The sequence below is a fragment of the Pseudopipra pipra genome, chromosome 8, assembly GCF_036250125.1.
Source record: "Pseudopipra pipra isolate bDixPip1 chromosome 8, bDixPip1.hap1, whole genome shotgun sequence".
NCBI lineage: Eukaryota > Metazoa > Chordata > Aves > Passeriformes > Pipridae > Pseudopipra > Pseudopipra pipra.
The window spans coordinates 9,275,766-9,296,858 of NC_087556.1; the positions used below are offsets into that span (position 1 = coordinate 9,275,766).

Sequence of the window (21,093 nt, forward strand, 5' to 3'; positions counted from 1 at the left end):
TACTAATTTTTCTCTTCCATATATGCCAATTAGAAATGCTTTAAAAACCATGTGATGCACTGTGAGGTCCACATCCCAACAAAGAGAAATTACAGGAAAATCAGCTAAATAAATATACCTCATTAATAGCTTCAGGAAACTACCAAAAGTAATTTGTGGTCAGGATGCCCAAAGTATCCACAGCTGGGCTTTTGCTTTTAGAAAATGTTGAGTGGTAAGGGGAAAGCAGAGGTTTTTCTGCATAGTGTTAGAAATCTGTTTGGATTTGAACACTCAAACTCCTCTGATTGAACAGAAGGCAGTTACAAAGTCGTATGTTATTATTTTGTGAACCATCATGTCTTTGAAGTTCAGTTGCAACTTCCTGATTCTGGAGCTGGCTCTTCAGGGTAATGCTCTGCAGCAGTCCCCAGTGCTGCTCTGAAATCTGTACCTGAATGGCTTTCACCTTCAGGGGAGCTGTTAAAAAGCCAAGAGTTGCAGGACTGCAGGGGAACCTGATGATACTGGAATGGGGTAGTCTAAGTCTCAGGTACACTATTTGTATGGGAGGGGAAAAATAATCAGAGTAAATCACTATGGTTCACTTCAGGTATTTAAATATTTGATATTCAATTCTTCAGAATTGTCATTTATTGTGTTTATTGAAGAGAGCTGCATCACATCTCAGGACCAAGGTATGATAAGCTACATCCAAGAACTGAACCTTTATTCAGTGTCTCTTCTGCTCCTTATTAGTAATAGCTAATTCTTTGCTTTACACTACTAGATCTTTTCATAACCCAAACACTTCTTCTGATCTTTTTCTAATTTGTATGTTTACCTTCAATAGATTTTTTAGCATCTGTCAGTAATTATAAATAATCATCTAATAATTAAATCATTAACAATAAATAATTATGCCAAACTGTAAGATTTCAAGGAAGACACTATATCTGAAGGTTATATACCATTAAGCTTTGATCCCTCTCTCATAAATTTGATTGCATTCCTGCAGTTCGCCAGTTTATTATTGAGGTGAGAATAATGGCTTCTTATTTATAATCAATACCTACTTATATATTTCTGAGTATTTCAAGTACTGTGGGTTTTCTGCACTAGGCTGGAAGTACCACTTCTATTCACCTTAATGTTTCTGCTGTTATTTTAAAGCAGGCTTTGAGAGGAACACCTGATGCTTTTACCAGATCTGTAACAGCCATAGAAAACATGCAAATAAAAACTAGAAAGTAAAAAGAACTCATATGCTCTCTCCAATAGAATCCTTTTCAGCCTAGTTAAAATGTATTTTACTTGTGAATCTCATGCTATTCAAGTGGAGTTAGTATGGATAACTAGAAAAGCTGTGCAAAAGTCCTGTAATGCAATCTGAAATAAAATGTGAATTTGCTTTGGGTTAATATTAAAAATTCAGGTAGGTAGCATTGTGATGGTAATCCATGGATGAATGGTCTAAGCAAAACTAGTAATACCTTACTTAAACTTAAAATGTAGCACCTTAGCTGTGTGAGAGATTGGGAGGATGATACTCTGATGTCAGCAAGATTGTTGCAATCACTGTGTAACTGAGTGATCTATTTGGTAACTCATCATTAAAGCAAACTGACCTTCAAATTCTTATGATCTACTTATTATTCCTTAGAAACAAAGTTATGGTTTTTATATAAAATAATGTATTTCTTCAACCGTGTTGATGGCAATACATACAAATTCAGTCCACAACAGCACAAGTTCTGTAACTGAATGAAATTTCCCTGGGATTAATCCACATTTTTTTGTGGGTTATCTGGGTTTTTGGTAGTGATAGAGAGAGGAAAATTTTGGAGATGTTTTAGAAATAGTGCAAAGACATGAAGAAGGAGACAGAAGGAGAAATAATCTGCCTGAACAAAGGTGTTCATGGAGGTTAAGTGTGGAGCTTGCTGTGCGTGTTGGGTTAGTGCCAGGCATGTGTTCAGCATCTTATAACTCTGGGTAACTGTCACACACAGGGCAGAGCTGCAGGGACACTGCCAGAGCCTCCCAGTTTGCCCACAGGTGCTGCTGGGATGGAAGAATTTTCGGGTTGGTACCAAGTTAACTAAGAGGAGAGGGAGGCATCAACAGCCAGTTAGTCCATTCAGGAGGAACAGACTGGAGGGCAGAATGTGGGGCAGTTCAAGAAAGAAGGGATTTTGCACAGCAGGGGAGAGGGCAGGAGTTAGGAAGGTGCAACTGGCACTGTGGAGATGCCACAGAAGTAGAAAGGGTCAAAGAGAGACCAGGAGAGCCTTTGCAAAAATCTCAGCTTTACACACACTGGCTCCAGTTCCCTTTCTTTCACAAAAATCTTCAAGGCTTCTTCCCTTTCCCTTTGCCTCTCTGTCCCTTAGTGTTTGTGGTTGCCTCTGACTAAGGTCCCTTGTAAGGGAAAATGAGCATTACATACTTACAAACAGCTTTTTGATTGGAGAGCTGCTTTCTTTTAGGCTGATGCCATTTGTGCATAAGAAGTTCTTGTCCATGTGTTGCTGTGGGTATGAACATTAGGTCTGGAAAGTGTAATTGCAGCACAGTGCAGGGAAATAATTAACGAATCAGTCATCCAGCCAAATGCTAATATTTGCATTTGCCATAGAGAACAAAACTGCTGATGGAAATATTTTTCAATTTTATTGCAGGCACAGATGATATCCTTAGAGAGGGAAAGTAGGTCTCATCCCAGCCCCAAAGGGATCACAGTTATATTTGAAGTACTGTGAAATGTTCAGGGCTTTGTCTTTGTGATTCTCATTGGAGTCACTAAGAGTGGTTGCTGATGTCCCAGGCAGAGCTTAGAGAATTAAACCATGGTATCATGAGACTCAAGATTTTCTGTGCAAGACTTAGAAGCAAGAAGAAGCTTCTGTTTGGCTACTTAATTCACTGGTTAGCTGAAGATTTAACTGGCACATTGCTATCTCAGCACTTAAATTGATAACCATGAGGAATACTTAGTTGGTCCTTTTTATGTCTCTTCCCCACACTCCTATCATCCCCACTAAATTGTCAGGAATAAGAATGCATTAAAACAAATACATAGCAGACACTCAATTCTACATGCTCTGTTGTTTTGCATTCTGCAAATTCCTACTCCACTCCAGAATGACTCCATTTCAGTTAGGTGATAGGTAAAGTATGTAAGAAGTGTTCTAGGCATTGCTAACCCTAGTCTAATCTGGTTTATTACCTTTCCATAAACTTGACCCTTTTCATCTTCTAGTGGTTGAAATATTAAGATACAGTTATTACGATGCTCAACAAAGTATAAAGTGCTTATGTCACAAAATAAAAGCAAAAGCTTACTGTAAGAGAGAAATGTTCATTTTAGCTGTCCTGAGAATTAGGAAAGATAGGCACTGACTAGTAAAGATATAATAGAAAAAAAGCCCCATGAAGATGAAAAAGCTATTATCTCTTAGATCATTTCACCTCTCTGCAAGTACAATATTGTACTTTCTCCTCCGAGGATGCAATTTAAACTGCTAGTGAATCACAGAACTCCTTTGCAGCCCCTCCTTAGGCAGGCAGCTCCTCAGTGCAGTTGGCTCCTAATGAACTTTTGTTGTGAGTGCAAAAATATCAGGATTGAAGTCAAGTGCTCTTCAATTAAAGATATATCTAGGAAGGTGGGAACAAGTAGGAATTTTGACAGCCATTTCAGCAGTGCTATCAAAATTGAACTGCTTTGCAAAACTACATCCATCTTGGTTTTGAACCTCATTAAAAAGAGAACCAGTATTGAGGGAGAGGAGAGATATATCTGAGGAAAGGAGAAAAGTTTAAAAAAATACCGGAGTGACGTGTTTGGTCATCATTAGAACTGTTCTGAGTTTTCATTTTGAAATGAGGTCTTTGTTTCCATTTTTAACTTGGAAAATATAGAAGAAAATGTCTGAGAGTTGAAATATAATTAATTGCCTAATGAAAAGAATCTTGATGGGAAATTTCAGTTTCAAATCTGAAATTATCATAGTCATTTATGAAATTTGAGCTTTCATCCCTCTCATAGCCCTACTGAGCAGGTACATTCTTTCAGTGTTTGGAATAAAATAATTTTACAATCAATGGATTAAAATGTAAACCTGGACATATATGTTTACCACAGCACCATAATCACTTGGAAAGCAAACTTGTGTTGCTGCAGGATTGGATTCATCTAGCAAAAGAGGGAGGAAAAAAAATATTCTGAACTTGCAGATGTTTTTCCCAGCGGAGTGATGACTCTTATGTAAATAATCACTTTATTTTGCGAGTGCATGGACTTCCATTCCACAAATTGATTTCACCTTTCCTGCCCTTTTCTCTGGTGCAAGCTTCTGCTAAACCTAGCAAGTCTCATTATTCTGTTTTTAAATATCAAAGCTATAAACATCCAGGGCAGAGTTATGTAGGAACCTCACTGTTTTTGAGTAACATCTTGAAACCTCCAAGGTTGGTATCAAATAAAAATTTTGGTTGGATAACACTGTGAATGGCAGATGCAGTTTATCAGTAATATGGAAGGAATGCAGCTTTTTAACATCATCTTCTGTGGTCAGGTAATGAGTGAGAAAAAAATAGACATACAATAAACATCAGAAATGATGGTGAAGTCTGGTAAATAAGTTCCTTTGCTGCAATACAACTATTTTCCAGTTACACAAGAAACATGCAGCGTGTCATTGTTTGCTCCACCTCTGTACATGGCAAACCACATTTCCAGTGCTCTGCAACTCTGGCACTAAAATTTGTGCTCAGGGAGCAGAGCAGGGGACACTCAGTGTGCCATGCCCAGGGACACTCAGTGTGCTATGCCCAGGGACACTCAGTGTGCCATGGCAAGGAACACTCAATGTGGTGTGCCCAGGGACACTCAGTGTGCTATGCCCAGGGACACTCATGTCACTTCCCAGAAATAACTGAGTGTACTTGGAAATTACACCACTGGAAAGAAGATCAGAATCTTCCCCTAAATCTTTCTGTTCATAAATTGTCACTGTCAGTTTTCAGCAACTCTGTGTTATGAGCTGCAGTTGGGGGGTTTTTTTCTCTTTTTTGCTGTCTTTAATGATACATGTGCATGTCTCATGAATATGATTTATTGTTTCTCTTTGTAAGCTAAAGTGGTTGGAGGAAGGGTATGGCACTTATTCCTGAGGGAAGATCAGTTACTAACTTGCCTGAGGAAAGTTTGTTCTAGGCAGTTAGTGATTAGTTTTTGTTCCTAGAACTTGAAAGTATATCTTTTTCAGATAATTATGTCTTAGAGAGTATATTGTGATATATCTCAACTATGAGTATGAATATTAGTGCCTTTAACGATTTTCTACCCTGTTGTTTCAGGAATACTTTGTCAGTGAATTTCACAGGTTAATTACATATTGTTTAACAAAATGCCAGTTTTCACTGTCTCCTCAGTCTGTTCATTTTCACAGTATCTGGTTGTGAGGAGGCATCTATTACACTGGCTTTGTTTTCAGCTCTCAAAGTAGCAAGAGTTCTATACCTTCTATGTGGAAATCTTCTAGTTCCTGTAAGGATTGCTCCTTTCTCCTAGGTGGTCTTTTTTTGTTTGTTTACTCCTGTTTACAGAAAAATGTTGTGTGTGGCAGCAAAAGCTGAACGCAGAGCTCAGCGTGAAGCTCGGTTCTGATGCAGGGATTGCCACTGTGCATGAGCCCAGTTTTTGTCTAGCTCAGCTTTCCCTCTGATAGATACCATTGCTAAGTGTTTCAGAGGAAAGTGCAACACAGCCCTCAGGAAGGAAATAATGAACCTAACATAGAAGGTCTCTCCCTATCAGTCTTTTAAGTTGTGCCTTGAAAAATGAGAATCTATATGTTTATTTGTTATACACAGTCTAAAGCTGCTCTTGGGGGTTTTGTTGTAACCATAACTATCTCATCCTTTCTGACATCCTGCTATTCTCATAGTCTCAATGCTGTTTTGTGACAATGAGTTTCACCTCAGGTTAATCAAGTACTCTGGGAAGAGATGTTTGCCTTTATCAATTTTATATGTGTTGTCTTCAATTTCACTTAATGTCCACAAGTGTAGCTTTATTTCCCTTTTTCTAGCTTTCATTATTTTCTAAGCCTCTGTATTCCATTATTCATTTCCTGTCTAAAGCAAACAGTGCCAAATGTCTCAGTCATCTCTACTTGATTTGTAAGCTTTTAAGTATTTTTATTTCATATTTGTCCCTGTCCTAATTTTGCAATGTACTTTTTAAAGATTAGAATTCGAGGCATCACCCTGATCTGTGGGTTGGCAATGGAATATTACTTGTAATATTCTGATTCTTTTGACTATTTTTGCATTTTTCATTTCATTTTCCCTGGTGATCCCATGTGTGTTGGAAAGATTTCAGTGGAATGTTCAGCACTATGCAGATTTGTACAACACCTCCCACAAATACATCTTCACTTACCTGAGCATCCTACAAGTGCTTCAGTTAGCATTTGTCACTGTGCTTGCTTGGGTTTTTACCAATGAAAGGGCAAACTGTGTGTTTTGGAAGCATTTTAGTGTGGTTTATTTTTGGTTTCTAAATGATGAAGTATGTGTCAAATACAGGTGAAAGGCATTTGGAGTAGCTAATTCAGTAGTGTTCTGCTCCTTGTGAAACTAAATTGTCTGAAATGAAGCCCATGTTTCTTCCTGCGGAGATGTTTAAATAATTGCAGTTGCTCTACAGTTGAAACTATTAAATAATAATCTTTTAAGGAGCTGATCTTGAGATGCCTCAGCACTGAAGTTTAGCCTCTGCATTTTAAAACACCACTAAGCCCCTTTTCCCAGAGTGCTGCCCAAACCTGCATTTATCCAGTTGTGGCTGATTCTCATCTATGAAAATGCAGTTTGTCACAAGGTATTGGAAAACAGATGATCTCCCAAGTCAGAGGCTGCTTCCATAACTGGTGGGTTTTCATCACTCAGAGAAACTTTCTCAAACTATTTCTCACATATAAGACCTTTGTAAAGGAGGATGCAGAGAAAGCACAATGATTGATAGAAAAAATCTAGGCTATGCTGAACTTTCACTCCTGATGAAGCAGCATTTTGGCAAGAAATTAGAGATGAAAAATAGAAGTCCAAATTGCTCATCTTCTATTCCTTTTTTTTTTTTTTGATCCCCAGATCTAAACGTCCAGTGCCAGTTTCAACCACAGCTCCCAGAATTGACTCTCCCCGGGCTGTAATCCCCCACCAGAAGGTAAGTGGCACATTCTCAGCCAAAATGAACACCATTTTTATCTTCTGCAGTGAAGGTAAATACCTACTACAGGAAACAGCTTTTCCCTGCCCCAAATAAGTAAGCATTGAATGAATGCAGAGGCAGCAAACTGCTGCAATGCAATTAGTGATCTGTATTTTCCTAATTTTTGATTAGCAGGACCAAACCCTCCAGCCAGCCTCTGTGTGATTTTGTCTAAACCATTCTGAGCAGCTTGTTTTCATCTAGGCTGCAAGAGGCTACTAAAGCTTCTCAAAACATACATTAGCTTTTGTAGATTACTGGGGGATTACCCTGTACCTCAGTCTCTCCAAATCCTGGCTAGAGCTGAACAGACACTGACTTGGAAAGAGGACATGAGGCCTTTTGAAAGCTTACATCATATTGCTCTCTTGTCACAGTACTCAAGAAATGAGAATAAAAAAATAAAGAGGATAAGTCAATTTAATGAATAACAGCCAGTGGCAGAGGAAATGGATGGCTTGGTTTCTGTTGTCAAAGCTCATCATCTTTCATAAAGTAAACATTCATTTTAGAACAAACAGCATTAATTGACTGTACCTGGCAACTCATCTTCTGTATCTTTGGAGGCACTGAGGAGCAAGGATACCTGAAAGATGGTGTATGTCCTTAGGCTCAAGCCCTGGGTAGGATATTAGGATGTTTGTATTGCTGACACGTTTCATTAGCTAAATGGAGAGGAGGTAAAGTCTCCATTGCTGCAACTTATCCCTTCTGTCAGTGCCAGTTTCATCTCTACCATGCACTAAAAAAATAAGAAGCAAAAGATAAAAACACATGGGGAATTAGATGATGTTCTACTGGTTTTGGCAGTTCTGACATCCACAGATCAATTTTAAGTAATTTTTATAAACACTATGCCTTCCAAATTCAGAGCAGAAGGTAACATCATCCCTGAAGCTGCTTCAAATAGGTTCAAACTAACAGAGGAGAATGCACTTGGGGAGAATCATTTGATTCAATTTTATTTTGTGAAATTTTAAATGACTGTCCATTTATTAGTTGAGACAAAAATAATGTTATTTCAGACTGGATCTTGTAAACTTTTTGGCAAGGGAAGATGAAATTAAAGATTTATCCTGCTCAGAATTGTTTCTGCTTGTATCATGATTTTATAAAAGTTATCTTGGAGAAAGAAAGTTACTGGAAGAGTCACCAAACAGTATTGTGAAATTGCTGTAACAAAAGCCATGGATCATTTTTTTTAGTTAGACCGGTGTTTGACTGCACCAGCAAAGTAATAGGGACAGGAAGGGGAGATATTTCTTATTTCCCCTCAAGAATTACACAGAATGCTGTTAGTTTTCAAGGCAGAGAGTAGATATGTCTCTTCAGAATTACTCACAAACACAAGACTGACAGCTGCCTTTTGAGACTCTCTTTGGCACCTGCACAGGTATGAAACATTTGTCTGCTTCCACCACAGTCACACAGAGCTTTTATATATGGGATTTTCATGACTGTGTTAGGTGCATTTCTTCCTTGTCAAGTGTCAATTTTAAAATTACTGCCATAGGTATTCAAACCTGTTTATCACACAAAACATTTTCCTCCCTTAACTATCTACCATATAAAAAAGTTAACTCTTTGCACTGTAGGGTTTTCTTAAAGGTCCTAAAAGAGCCTTTGGCATGAAAACCATAAGGATATTTTATATTTTCTATCCTAACCCTTCAGAGAGAGGTGAGGATCAAAGGACTCAACCCATTTTCAGGAGCTTGCTGTCTCAGATTTTGAGAATTCTGTGTATTGGTGCTTAGGAAATGTTTATAGGAGCTGTTCTGAATGGGCTATAGATAGTGCTGGCAGCTGGAAAAGAGAGTTACTGAAAGCTTTCTGGAGGAAAAGGGTGGCATCCAGGATAAGGTATGGTGGGAAACAGTCTATTCAGAAGTATCTTAGGTGTAGGGTCTTTGGCCCAGAGGGAAGTGGTACCAGTAGAGTGCTGGAGTGGGAACCCTCTGTAGATCAAGAGGAGGGATATTTATGCCGCTGGTCTACACTAGTAGACAACAGTAATTTTTTTGAGTGAAGAAGAGTTCTTCTCTGGAGGTAGTTTGGAAGGGAATGAAGGCATTGAACCATCAGAGAAGCCTCAAAATCCAGAATAAAAATTCTTTACTGATAAACAATTGTATGGTGATGTTGCAGAAAGGTATGGTACAGTAAATATACTTTAAAAATCAAGATTTCTTTGCTTGTCCCTTTATTATTTCTAGTAACAGTATCATTGTAGAAATGAGGAATTCTGTGACACATAGGCAGAAGCTGTCACCTCCACATCACTGCTTGACAGTGTTTAGACTGATGGCTCACATGAAGTGAATTTGACTGTATTTCAAAAAAAAAACCAGCAAAAAACTGCATTACAAGACAGTCGTGACAGTGTCATCCTCAAACATCAAGAGAAGTTTTTCTCACCCTTCTCTGGCTAAGGTTAAGGCATGTCAGTGTGAGCTAAACAATCTGCATGTGCAAGTTCAGTGTCCAGTTTAAACCTGAAATTCTCTTGTACATAATGCTGATCTGATTGCAGCTTCCACTAACTTTCAAGCATGCATTTCTTCTTCGAGTACTGTGGTCTTGGGATTTTTGTGTTTTAGGAAAATAGGCATACATTCTGTCACAAAAGTCAGTCATTCTTTCACATAGCTGATCAATGTTATGTATGATAAAGGTTCTGCAACCATAAATAAGGCACCAACTGAGCTGTAGAGCTATTATTGGAAATACACATTTGATTTATTTGCACTATATCCTTATCTGACACTAATCTCAAACTGAAAACAATGCTCATTTAGTCTAGTCAGTCTTTCTTAATTAGTCAAAAGATTTAGTAGTCTTTTGTGCAGGTGTAGCATAGTTAGAAGGACACAGTTAATGTTGAAAGCATTCAAATAACAATAAGCATAAACATGAGTCCAAGGACTGAAACTAAGCCATCATCAGTCAGAGTTCCTGCAGCTCTTCAGGGGTGACACAACACAGGTGAAGATTCAGCTCAGTGCAGTTCAGAACATTCAAGCTGAAGCTTTAAGGCTAAGCACAGCTTTAACATTTGTCCCTTTGCATGAAGGTATTGACAGCCTCTTTAATTTTAACAGTGTGACTGTGTGCTGTGATGTTTATGAAATAGTGCTTTTGGAGTCCCAGTGAGGATCTTGTAATACTCATGATTTTTTTCTGCCAAATTTGGGAACCTATATGGCTAAGAGAAAATAGAAGAAGAGATGATTGACTTTTTAAGTAAAGCATAGGATGGAAGAGCTGGCTCAGCCAAAAGCAGTTTGTTGGATATCCTTGAGCAGAGTCATTTGGTGTCTCCATTACCTTCTTTCTATAAAATGTTTAAAAGCAACAACTGCTTCTTGGACATGTTGGGTGGTCAAATTCATTAGCATACTGTTAAAATTGTTCTCCCAGAAGTGCAAAAGGTGAGTAAGAATGTCGAGTCATAGCCATAGATAAATAGAGAATGAGCTGTCAAAGGAAGAGGATCTGCAAAACTTGGTATCATGTCTTCCAATATAAATTTGTTTCTTGCTTCTCTGATCCCTAATAAGGAGTTTTTGCCTTTCACAGAAACTGGATGTTTATAAAAAGAAATATAATAATAACATTTCAGAATGAAACTCCTCTACATTTATCAGGTTTAAGCTCATTCGCTGACATGACGCTGGGAAATTAAAGCGCAGTTTTCCTCTTGTGGTGAGGGATCACTGCCCGATCCCGGCATCTTTCTCGAGGGAAGCCCATTGCTCAGTGTCAGAGCCTCCTCTTCTGGTCGGCTGCAGGGGTAGCATCAGACTCCCGGAGCTGGAAATGTCAGCTTGCTTTTCCAGACACGGAAACTGAAACAGGACGGGATGAGAGACAGGAAACAGGGAACGTTTGTTACTGTTGGCTGCATTCCATGTGATGCAATGCCCAACGCTGTGCTGCTGCTCACTATTAGAAATTTGCCCCTCACAGACAGAAATGGTTTCAGAAATGCTGCATTGATCTGGTTTTGCCATTGGACAGGGGGGAAAAATTTCAAAAATACCCTACCAGGAATCAGCTGAATGAGGGATTCTTTGTCAAACACAAAAGGAAAGAACTAAATATGCTGATGATTGGGCAGTAATTCCTTAGAAGAAGTTTTACAGCTGCTCTCTGATGCACTTCCTCAAAATGGAGAATGCAAACCTGGCACTGCTGGGTTCTTAGGAATTCTAGTGTTGAGTTCCCATCAGGCTGGTATTCCAGCTAGTAATTGTTTGAGGAGTGAAACCAAAATTCCATCCACATCATAAAGGTGAGCAAAACTATCAACCATCATTTTTTATGGCTATCCTATAATTTTCCCTTTGCCTACTGTTACTGTCCAGTAACACAAAAACTTTGAAAATGCATTAGGATTAAAAAAAATCTGACATTTCTCTCATTAACAGTTGAAACTGATACTTTTTTATCAGCTCTCCTTGCATGTCCTTTTTATTTTGGGGTTTAAAAAGGAAACCCATAGTTAACAAAGAGCCACAGAGTTTTCAGGGTAACAAACAAATATAACTGGCATATCCTTTTTCTTCTCTCTTGCCTCTATACTTATTTTCTGTTTAATAATTGTTTTGTGTCTCTCTGCTGGCATGTAAAACTCATTTGCACAAGTGATGACTTAATTTTTGAAAGAGGCCAGGCCTTGTGCACTTGTGCTTCTTTTTCAACACATTTTTATAGACAACCTCTGTTTTCTGTTTATTTAATGATATCTCAAAGCTTGCAATAAGCCACTGAGAGGGAGGCTGTTTGCTGTTTTTAGTGTCAGTTTATAGTGACCAAAGTATGTATTTCAAATGTAGTTATTTAAAAAGGCATAGTCTGAAAAATGCTTTTAGGATTATCTGTTCCTACAGCCTCAGGCAGCTATTAATGCCAGCTAAAATCTCTTCCTGTTTATAACCAAGAAAAATTATCTCAGTTCATTTTATCTGTCTTACTTTTTTGAATCAAAATATCTTAAATGTGTTTAATGTTATGATTAATTATATCCTTAGACCTTTAGGGTGTTTTTTTCCAATAAATTTTAATTAATCAGGCCATGTTATCTTGATTTTTTTTCAAATGTATACTCCCATAGAAAAATCCAAGAGGACAACATAAATATTTATTTTTCTAGTGAACCTTAGTATCAAAATTAGTAAATTACATTAATGATAACTGATAGTGGCAAAAGTACAAGATCAGAGGGCAGATTATTCTCAGGCCTGTGTTTCATGCAAGGCTGTGGGGAAGATGAGTGTAAGATGTTAAAGATGGTCATTGAGCCCAAATGAGGCAAAATGTCACTGCAGGCCACCACCTGCTCTTGAACTGGCTTTCACTGAGGCCAGATTGTGGCTCCATTCCCTCTTCAGCATAGTGTCCCCTGCCTGTCCCCTCCCCTGAGCTGGACTGCAGCAGGCAGCATTCCTGCTGGTCCTCTTAACTGTGAGTATCTGGATCCTGCCTATGGCTGCAGCATGTCCAGGTCCAGAGAGAGAGGCTGAAGTGATCCTTTTCCTGTCACAGAAGCAGTGGAGCCCAAGTCAGGCTGGAGCCAGGAGCTATTGCAATAACCTAGAATATCCCAACTCTAGAAAAATCTGCAAATTGCAAAGCATTCAAATAGTTCATTGGATAGCTCAGCTGTAGACTTTTTTTTTTTTAATGCAAAGAACATAATTACAGACAAACAGAAGTAAGGAATAGAACAGCTTTTGAAACTATGTAAGTCATTCTTTTAGAAGGTGCTAATGAGTTCTGGCATTCAGGGTGCTAAAATGGCAAACATTAAAGAGATGTTAAAGATAATCAGCATCAGAATCTAGCTATTCATATGCCTGTCACCAAGCCTTTAGAAGTGAAAGAATAGCAAAATCGAGAGTAAAGGTATAAAATGCCCACCCGAAAGAGAATTTCCTATTTTTCTGTAATAAAATTGTCCTTATTTCAGGTTGACTGGCTTCCAGAAAGTATAGAGCTGTGGTCACTACATGCTGCCAGTGGTTGGAAGGAGAGGAGGCAATTTAACCCTACTGGTGCTCTGTGCTTCCCACAAGGTGCTGAGTACCCTTCAGGCCCAGGTGTTGCACCAGAAGGAGTCTGAAGCAGTGATAAGGTGTTTCTAGGCAACAAAAGCACAGAAGTTTTACATGAACATGCCTCAGAACTCACATGACAACTTATCACCTGCATTGTGTTGCTGATAAAGCACTATTTTTCTTTTTTTAATATCACCTTTATTTTGGTTTAACTAAGTTGCATTAATAGTGAATCATTTATGAAACTGAAGTGTAGGACTGTGTTTTTCCAGGATGATTATTTTCTAGGTTGTTTCCAGTTTGAGCACCAGCACAGACTTCTATGGGTATAGCTATTGCAGGAGAGATTCCTGTGACTTGCACCCTGGTGTCCTAGTTAGGAATATTATCTGGGACATGACAGTGGGATCATGCACACATCATCAATGTAGTCATGCACACATTCCCTCAAGTGTAAATTATGCAGGAATGATCCATAGAAACATCTTCTCTGTGGAGCAGTGCCTGTCCTCAAATTGTGTTGGTCCATTTGCTAACCCTGCTGCATGGCCTAATTAGCATGAACCAGAGCCCAGGAAAGCAGTGCCATGTGTGAGCTTCCATAACTCACAGTGCACTCATGGAAAGTAGAAAATGGAAAATGGTGTGGTTTAGAATCATTATGTATTTCTAATAATGGCATTGACTTTTATGTTTATATATTATCTAAAATGATTCTGACCTCAAGATGTTTTTTGAAGGTTTTTAAATATACTAAAAATTAATGGGCAGCATTGTGTTTATATAAAATTATTGCTGTGAGGTTGACTGGTAGCAAATGCTCTTTTAATGTTAAGCTTTATTTGTTGATTTCAACTAAAACCCAGTAAAAAACGCCTGAGTATGTTTTGCTTCCCTTATTTGGAGACAATGCATTTCGTTGTTGAAAATCTTCCCCGAAAGTTTGAATGCTTTGGCCCCAACCTATTTATTGCAAGTTTATCAATTTGTTTAAAGCAGTAATTGCAGATGTTATTTTTGCATGTGTTCTATGATTGCTCTTTTCTTTTTTTTCTTTTCTTGGCCTGCATGTTTGCTACTACAGGAGCCTGCTTGGGAAATCAATGGCAACAGAACAACCTTCAGCCCTCTAACTAACACGGCGACTGGGCCTGTGGGTAGTGGTTTAGCAACCAATGGAACGTTTTCAGGCTACCTCAACCAGCAAGAGATCAGCTTTTCAAATAGTTCTTCCTACTTAAAGACTACCACAGTTAGATCTTCCATGTCCTCTCAGTCTGTGACTCCTGACATTTCACCTGCAAAGAGCACCCTAGGTTCCAAGCCAAGCCCCGTGCTGGCTGGTGGCAATAGCCCTGCACACCAGCTGAGCCCTGCAAGGCAGTATAACAACCCCATTGGCCTTTACTCAGCAGAGACTCTCAGGGAAATGGCTGAGATGCATAAATTAAGTCTCAACCGAAGGGCTTCGGAAGGTGGACTTCCTAGAGGGTAGGTAACGTATTTAATATTTCAATAAGTAATGAATTTGCTGAAAAATGAGTGTAATAGTACCTACCCTATTGTGCTTTTATCTGGTAATCATGATTAAGGTGTGGAACAATCATTAAATTTTCCAGTAGCCCCCAAGATATATCCACATTATCATCACAGGATAAGTCTTGTTCTTTGGTACCTGAAGATGGGTTGGCAATAGTCACCAGAGCATGAGGAGGAACACTAGGACTGAAGTGACTGTGATCATCTCAGAGTTCTGGCACTCAGCAGTTTTTACTGATGCCTGCAGTCTCACAGAACCAAGTATTGCTGTTGGCCCTTAGAGCAGCTGCTGTCAACCGGGTCTGATCTTTGGTACTTTGCTAAAGACAAATGGCTTGGACCAGCAAATCTCGGCTACTGGAATGTCCTGCTGTAATTCCTGCCTTAATGTATTGGCTTTTCTATGCAAAATGAGTCAAAATTGCAGTATTTTGGACATTATCTGGTTTAGGCGTTGTCTGTCTTGCATCCATTAGCTTTGCTGTTAACTTGTATGTGCACAATGAATGATCTCCAGGTAGTTTGACCCCATGCTGTCCAAGGTTTCACATATTACTCTGTTGCAGATCAACTGTTTTGTTAGAAGGTTTGTAAAATGAGGACCTTGGACTACAGTACATGAGAAAGAGCAATGAGAAACAGGTTTTCCTAATTTTCCTGCCTTCGTGTATTAATTGGCAAACAAATGTAATTTTTTAGTTTATTTGTGTTTTGGATTTTTTTTTAACGAAGATGAATTTCTTATTATGAATATGGGGAAAAGTGTACTTTTGACACTAGGGACTTGGCTATATAAGGAAAAACAGAAAATTTAGACAGTCCACTGAGGTCTGATAGCAAATGCATATCTTCAAGTACTTTATATCTCTTTGCAGGAGCTCTTTGCAAGAGAAAACCAAGGGGTTTTAAGTTGTAGCAAACTAAGGATATTTTATCCTTATAAAAGAGCATAAATACGTGTTCTAGATGATTCAGGCAGTTTATATGATTCATTGTAACTCTCTTGAGGACTCGGCATTAACAATCCTAATTAAGTTATCTGCAAAAATCTTATCCTCCCTTCTCATACTGGATAATTAAGAAAAGCAGTTACTGTTTAGAAGAAAATTATTTCAGTTAACAAAATCAGCAAAATAAACCTCAGAATGCTTCTCTCTTAATTTATAATTTTCTTGAAGAATACTAATCCTTGTCTTTTTTTCAGTATGCAGAGTTTCCTGGGAGTATATCTCACTATCTTTTTCCCATTATCTTCACAACCCTCCTTAACATCTGCAAGGGTGATGGTAAAGTGGCTGTATTTTGGATAGCTCAGCATTGTGACTGTTAGTTATCAGAATTACAACACAGCTGCATCCATCACTCATCAAAGTCTATGTGAGCCTTTCTTTTCATGCCAGAGGGCATTGCAATAGGGCTACATGATATCACAGTGATTAGTGGGGTGCAAAAAAAGATGTACCTGCAGAAAACACTTCCCTGTCTTCACTCTGCTGCTTTTTTGTGTTTTATGTCCCCTTTATATGTGAACATTTTAGTGCATGCCTGTGGCAGTGCCCTGAATTACAAAGCAAAGTTCTACCTTAGAACAACCATCTGAGATTTTTATTTTTTTTAGTTTGAACACAATTTTGGAGAGTTTCTGTCCATCTGCCTGTAATATCTGTAGCACTGATAAGCAAATAAGAAAGTTTTAAAAATCAGCTTTATTCTGCAGCCCAGGAACATTCTGAAAAGATGAAAGTGCCCTGAGGCACTAAATAATGTGTCTTCTCAGGTAACTCTTCTGAGATCTCTGTTTACTTGCAGAGAAAATTCAGAGCTCCAGAATGCTGTCATTCCCACTCCCACTTGACTGTTACCCATGAACTGAGAGGCATCTCTCTTTCTGCTCTCTGGAGAATAACACACAGAACCTGTAACTACCTTGGGACTTGGTATTATCCATGATAATCTCAATCTCATCGTGGATATTTGGGACAGAATGCACAGGGAAAGGACTGTGAGCTCTGCAAGATCAGCTCTTGACTTTGTTGGGGACATTCTTATTGTATAGTAAAACATGAGATGCTGTGTAAAGACTGTGATGTCATGGTGCTCCAACTGTGAATTCATTGTGAATTCATGAACTTGTGCTTAGTATGGCAAAAGTTGTTAGAAAAATTCAGGTGTGGGGGCTGATCTTAGGTATATTTCATATTTCAATACCATGTCCTTTTCACTAAATGATTTAAACTTGTGTGAATTGCTACTAGAGGTTTAGCTAAATCCACTGGAAAATTCTATCAAGGAACTAAAATTAATTTTAAAATTATTTCCTTGATCTGTGAAGAATAGCAAAGCACCTGTCTCTCTGATACAATTTACATTAAACCTTTATCACCTTGACCCAGGGTAAAAATTGGTGGCCTGTTAAGAGTGTGCTGTGATGTGCTGGAAGCTCTGGAGAGTATTAATAAATATGAAGAGTGAGTCATAGTTTGTAACATGTGGATCTTTTTCATTCCAGTGTGAGTTACTTTTCACATTGTAGCTCAAGGGCAGTAAATACCTGTCCCACAAGTGCATGCCAGGTGATTTGGGTTACTGGCTTCTTACCCTGTGACCTCTGTGAGCAGCAACTTGGGTGTTTCATGCATGTCCATATTTAGAATCAAACTAAAGTAATGTGTGGCTCTGAACTGGGGGGAATTTTCTCATCACATATGAAACATAAGTAGAAGCAAAGCTTTATTCTTTCTGAAGGAAGCTGTAGTAGCCTCTTTGCATCTCAAAATCTTGACTGAGCTTTTCTTAATGTGTGCACATAATGATTTTTATCTTTTAACATTTTTATATGCAAACAGATTCCTCTAATTAAGTTGTATTTTAGGGATGGTTGTTCTGCCTTTAAAATATTGTTTTATATGTAAGGTAGAGGCCTGGATTAGTCAGAAAATGATACTATTACATTGTTTCTTTCTAAATGATTCCAGCTGTCCTGCATAAACCTAAAATGGATATAGGATCACTAATGTGCTTACAGGCTGCAGCTTGTTCCTAATATATCTCTACCAGTTCCTGTAACAAACTGATACATTTGGCTCAATGTAGGATTTTTATCTGAGAGTCTGACCAGTAGCTGCAGAGGGTGATCTGTGATATTGTTTTACAGTGAAAATGCAGAAATGCAAAGCCTTTACTACAGCTTGGCTCATTAGAGTGGTTTTGATCATGAGAAAGGCTGTTGGATGAGCCAGGGCAAAAGGACTGTATGTAGAAAGAAGCAGTAATGTCAAAAATTCTGCCAGGCAAAAGCAGAAGGAGACAAATCTACTTGAGATGTCAGCATAACTTTGCTGTCCAGTATTTTCTATCGGTCCCAGATACAGAAATGTCACAGCAGCAAGTTGGAAGGTTCAGTGTCTGGTTCTGTCACCAGCATTCTGTGCAGCTAAGTAAGAAGAAAAGTTTATTAACTGATCCTGGATCCCTTCCTCTTTATTTTGCACAAAATAAAATGGATTAGTCTTCAACCAAGAAAAGAGCAAAATGTGGGTATTTTAAGCTTTCAGAAAAACTAAGTTAAAACAAACACCCTAGCCCATTACTGCTATTTGTTATTAGCAAATACACCACAGTCCAGTGTGAGCACACTGTTCAGCACTCCCAGCTTTAGCTGGTTTGTGCTGCCTTGGAATTACTGTGCAAGCCACTGTCACTCGTTTATGCAGCAAAGCAGAAATGTAGCATGAACAGGTGGTTTTCTCATACTGTATACATACCAGACCAATAAAATATCCTGATATCCGTATCCCAAAAAACACATAATGCACAGCTTGCTTCATTTCACATGGAATAAAATTAGGAATGACTATTCTGAGGCTAACTGGCTTACACCACTGTTGGCATAATGTAAGTACAGTCAGATTTAAGCCAATACTTTGTTAAATACAAAGGCATTTTCCTTAGTTTTAGATTTAAAACATCTACCAGTGTATTTTTTGGACGTTCTCCAGCATGTAAAAGACTAAAAAATCAGTCTTGCAAAACCAACTCTGAAGGTGGCCTGAGGAGAACAGACTTCATCCCTGAATATTTAGTATCTAGGGGGAAAAATATAATTTCTACCACTCATATGCTATTTTCAGATGAGAATATACTCTGCAAATCCTTTTTTATTCCCTCTGCTCCCTCCCCCCATACACTTTGGTAGTGGTACTTTTAGGGATGTACAGCAATAAAATCATGTTCAAGGGTCAGCCAAAATGCCATGGTACCCTACTAAGTCCTACTGGATCAAATATAATCCCTAAATTTTTTCCTTTCTTAATCATGTTGGGGTTTTTAGGCATACATTTACTTTTTGTTCTTATTTGTAGATGGTGTGAAAAGAGCCTGTAGCAAGCTTTCATAAGTATGTTCTGCCCTTTGCACTCTAAAAACTATTGACTTTTTCTGTGTGGTTGATGTTGTTTGTTCTCTTTCTCTTCTTTTAGGTCATAACCAACACCGCTGCCAAGTTAGTATCACTTCTCTATAGTGCCAAATGTTTGTCTTATGCTACGTATGTGAAGATGTGTTTCCTGGGGTAGCATGATCCCCTGTGCTCGTGCTGTGTCTGCTTGCGAGTGGAAGTGTTTTTCTAAAAATCTGCTTGGTCTGGCCAGCATCATGTGCTGCCTCTGGTGTCCAGCAGTGCTCCCTCCTGAGCACACCACGCACTTGGTGAGGCTCTAACGCTGGGAATGGAGTTGGCAGCTGAGCCTGCTCAGTTCTTGTGAAGGCTTTCAAAAGCATTTGTTTCTACAGGCCAGGTTTAAGTCCTCTTAAATCTTTCAGTAGCCTTCATGCCTTCAGACTTTGAGCATTATCTGAGCCTTTGTTGGTGTATTATCAGCAATGTACTTTGAGCTTTGACATAAAATTAATTTCCAAAGCCCCACTCTGCTAAAATTCAAATTCAGGTTGGTATGAGATACAGATATGGAAAAAAATCCACAAAGTCATTTACCTTAGTAAATGTATTGCCCAAACAGGAAATAACTATTTGAAAATATGGTCAATCTGCTTTATTTAAGAAAGTTCACAGAGTCCTCAGTTTTGATCTTTGGTTTTCCAAGGGCAGAGGATTATCTCTAAACTCTCACTTTCTGTCCCTGAAATGGATGTTATCCAGAAATTTCTAGAGACTGGGTAAAATTCAGCATAAAATAAATAATTCTTATAGTTAAATGTGAAATTTAAACTGACAATACAAGGTTAGAAGCAGTAGAATACATAAAAGTTCAGATAATATTTAATGCACATAACTTACACTAATCCGGCATTCTCAGTTGATTTTAGTGAGGTGTGGGTGTGATGTCATGCAAACGCTGGAACTCCTTTGGTGTGACAAAGTCTAGCCAATTTACATTGATAATTATTCTGACACAATTGTCTTAGAAAGCAGAAGTCACAGTATTGGGGTGTTTTAATCTTACTTGCTTTGGCATTTATTTTTCCAATCCTTTTCTATCTTAGGAGAAGGTCCCATTCATTTTGCAGCAGTGTTCCTGCTGTTCCTGCAGCCTTACCTCTGCCACTTTGTCCTAGAGAGCAACACCCCTCACAAGCACTAATATCTTCTCTCTACCTCCAGAGTTATGAACAAAACTCTGCAGTTGAAAATCTGTCCCTTTTTCTATTAGTTTCATGGGAATCCTGTTAACATCAGTTAAAGTTTTGCCTTGGTATATGTAATGTGACTAAAACTTCTTGAAAGACATCACTGAAACTGTTTAAAGACCACAAGTGAAAACCCAAATCACTCCTGCTGCTACTGTTAGGGAAGTTTAGGCTGTTCTGACATTACTAGCTTTGATTTCTGTAGTTGTGGAAACCAACTCCTTAGAACTTTATTCTTTAAAGGTGGCATATTTAACCTCTGTCCTTTCATTCACACAATCTTCTCAGATCTTGGGTTTAGAATCTCTTCAATACTCAACAGCATGGAGGAAAGAGAATACTAAATTCAAGATCTTGAGGACCTTACAGTGTGTTTGTAATTATCATGTGATCATTTAGGGTATTACAAAGAAAAGAGATCTTGTTGTTGAAGTAAGGCATGTTCATGCTCAGTGTAGCAACCTGCATGTCCCTGCACATCACCCTTCAACAGATGATGTCAGTGTAATAATAAAACTGTCATCGTTGATGAATAGTTAATGGAGATATATTTTAAATGTGAAAATGTCTTTGTAAAAAGACGATTTT

General features: G+C 38.4%; 1 protein-coding gene across 11 annotated transcripts in view; it reads left to right on the forward strand.

Moving 5' to 3' along the window:
* Positions 1-21,093, forward strand: part of LDB3 (LIM domain binding 3) — a 116,992-nt gene that overhangs the window by 39,018 nt on the left and 56,881 nt on the right. For 8 of the 11 annotated variants that reach the window (XM_064662453.1, XM_064662452.1, XM_064662454.1 and 5 more), the window contains 2 exons: positions 7,141-7,216; positions 14,405-14,811. In XM_064662453.1, coding sequence (XP_064518523.1) covers positions 7,141-7,216; positions 14,405-14,811 — 483 coding nt within the window. Of the gene's footprint in view, positions 1-7,140; positions 7,217-14,404; positions 14,812-19,337; positions 19,361-21,093 lie in introns of all 11 variants that reach the window. The other 3 variants (XM_064662463.1, XM_064662457.1, XM_064662462.1) reach the window with 1 other exon arrangement.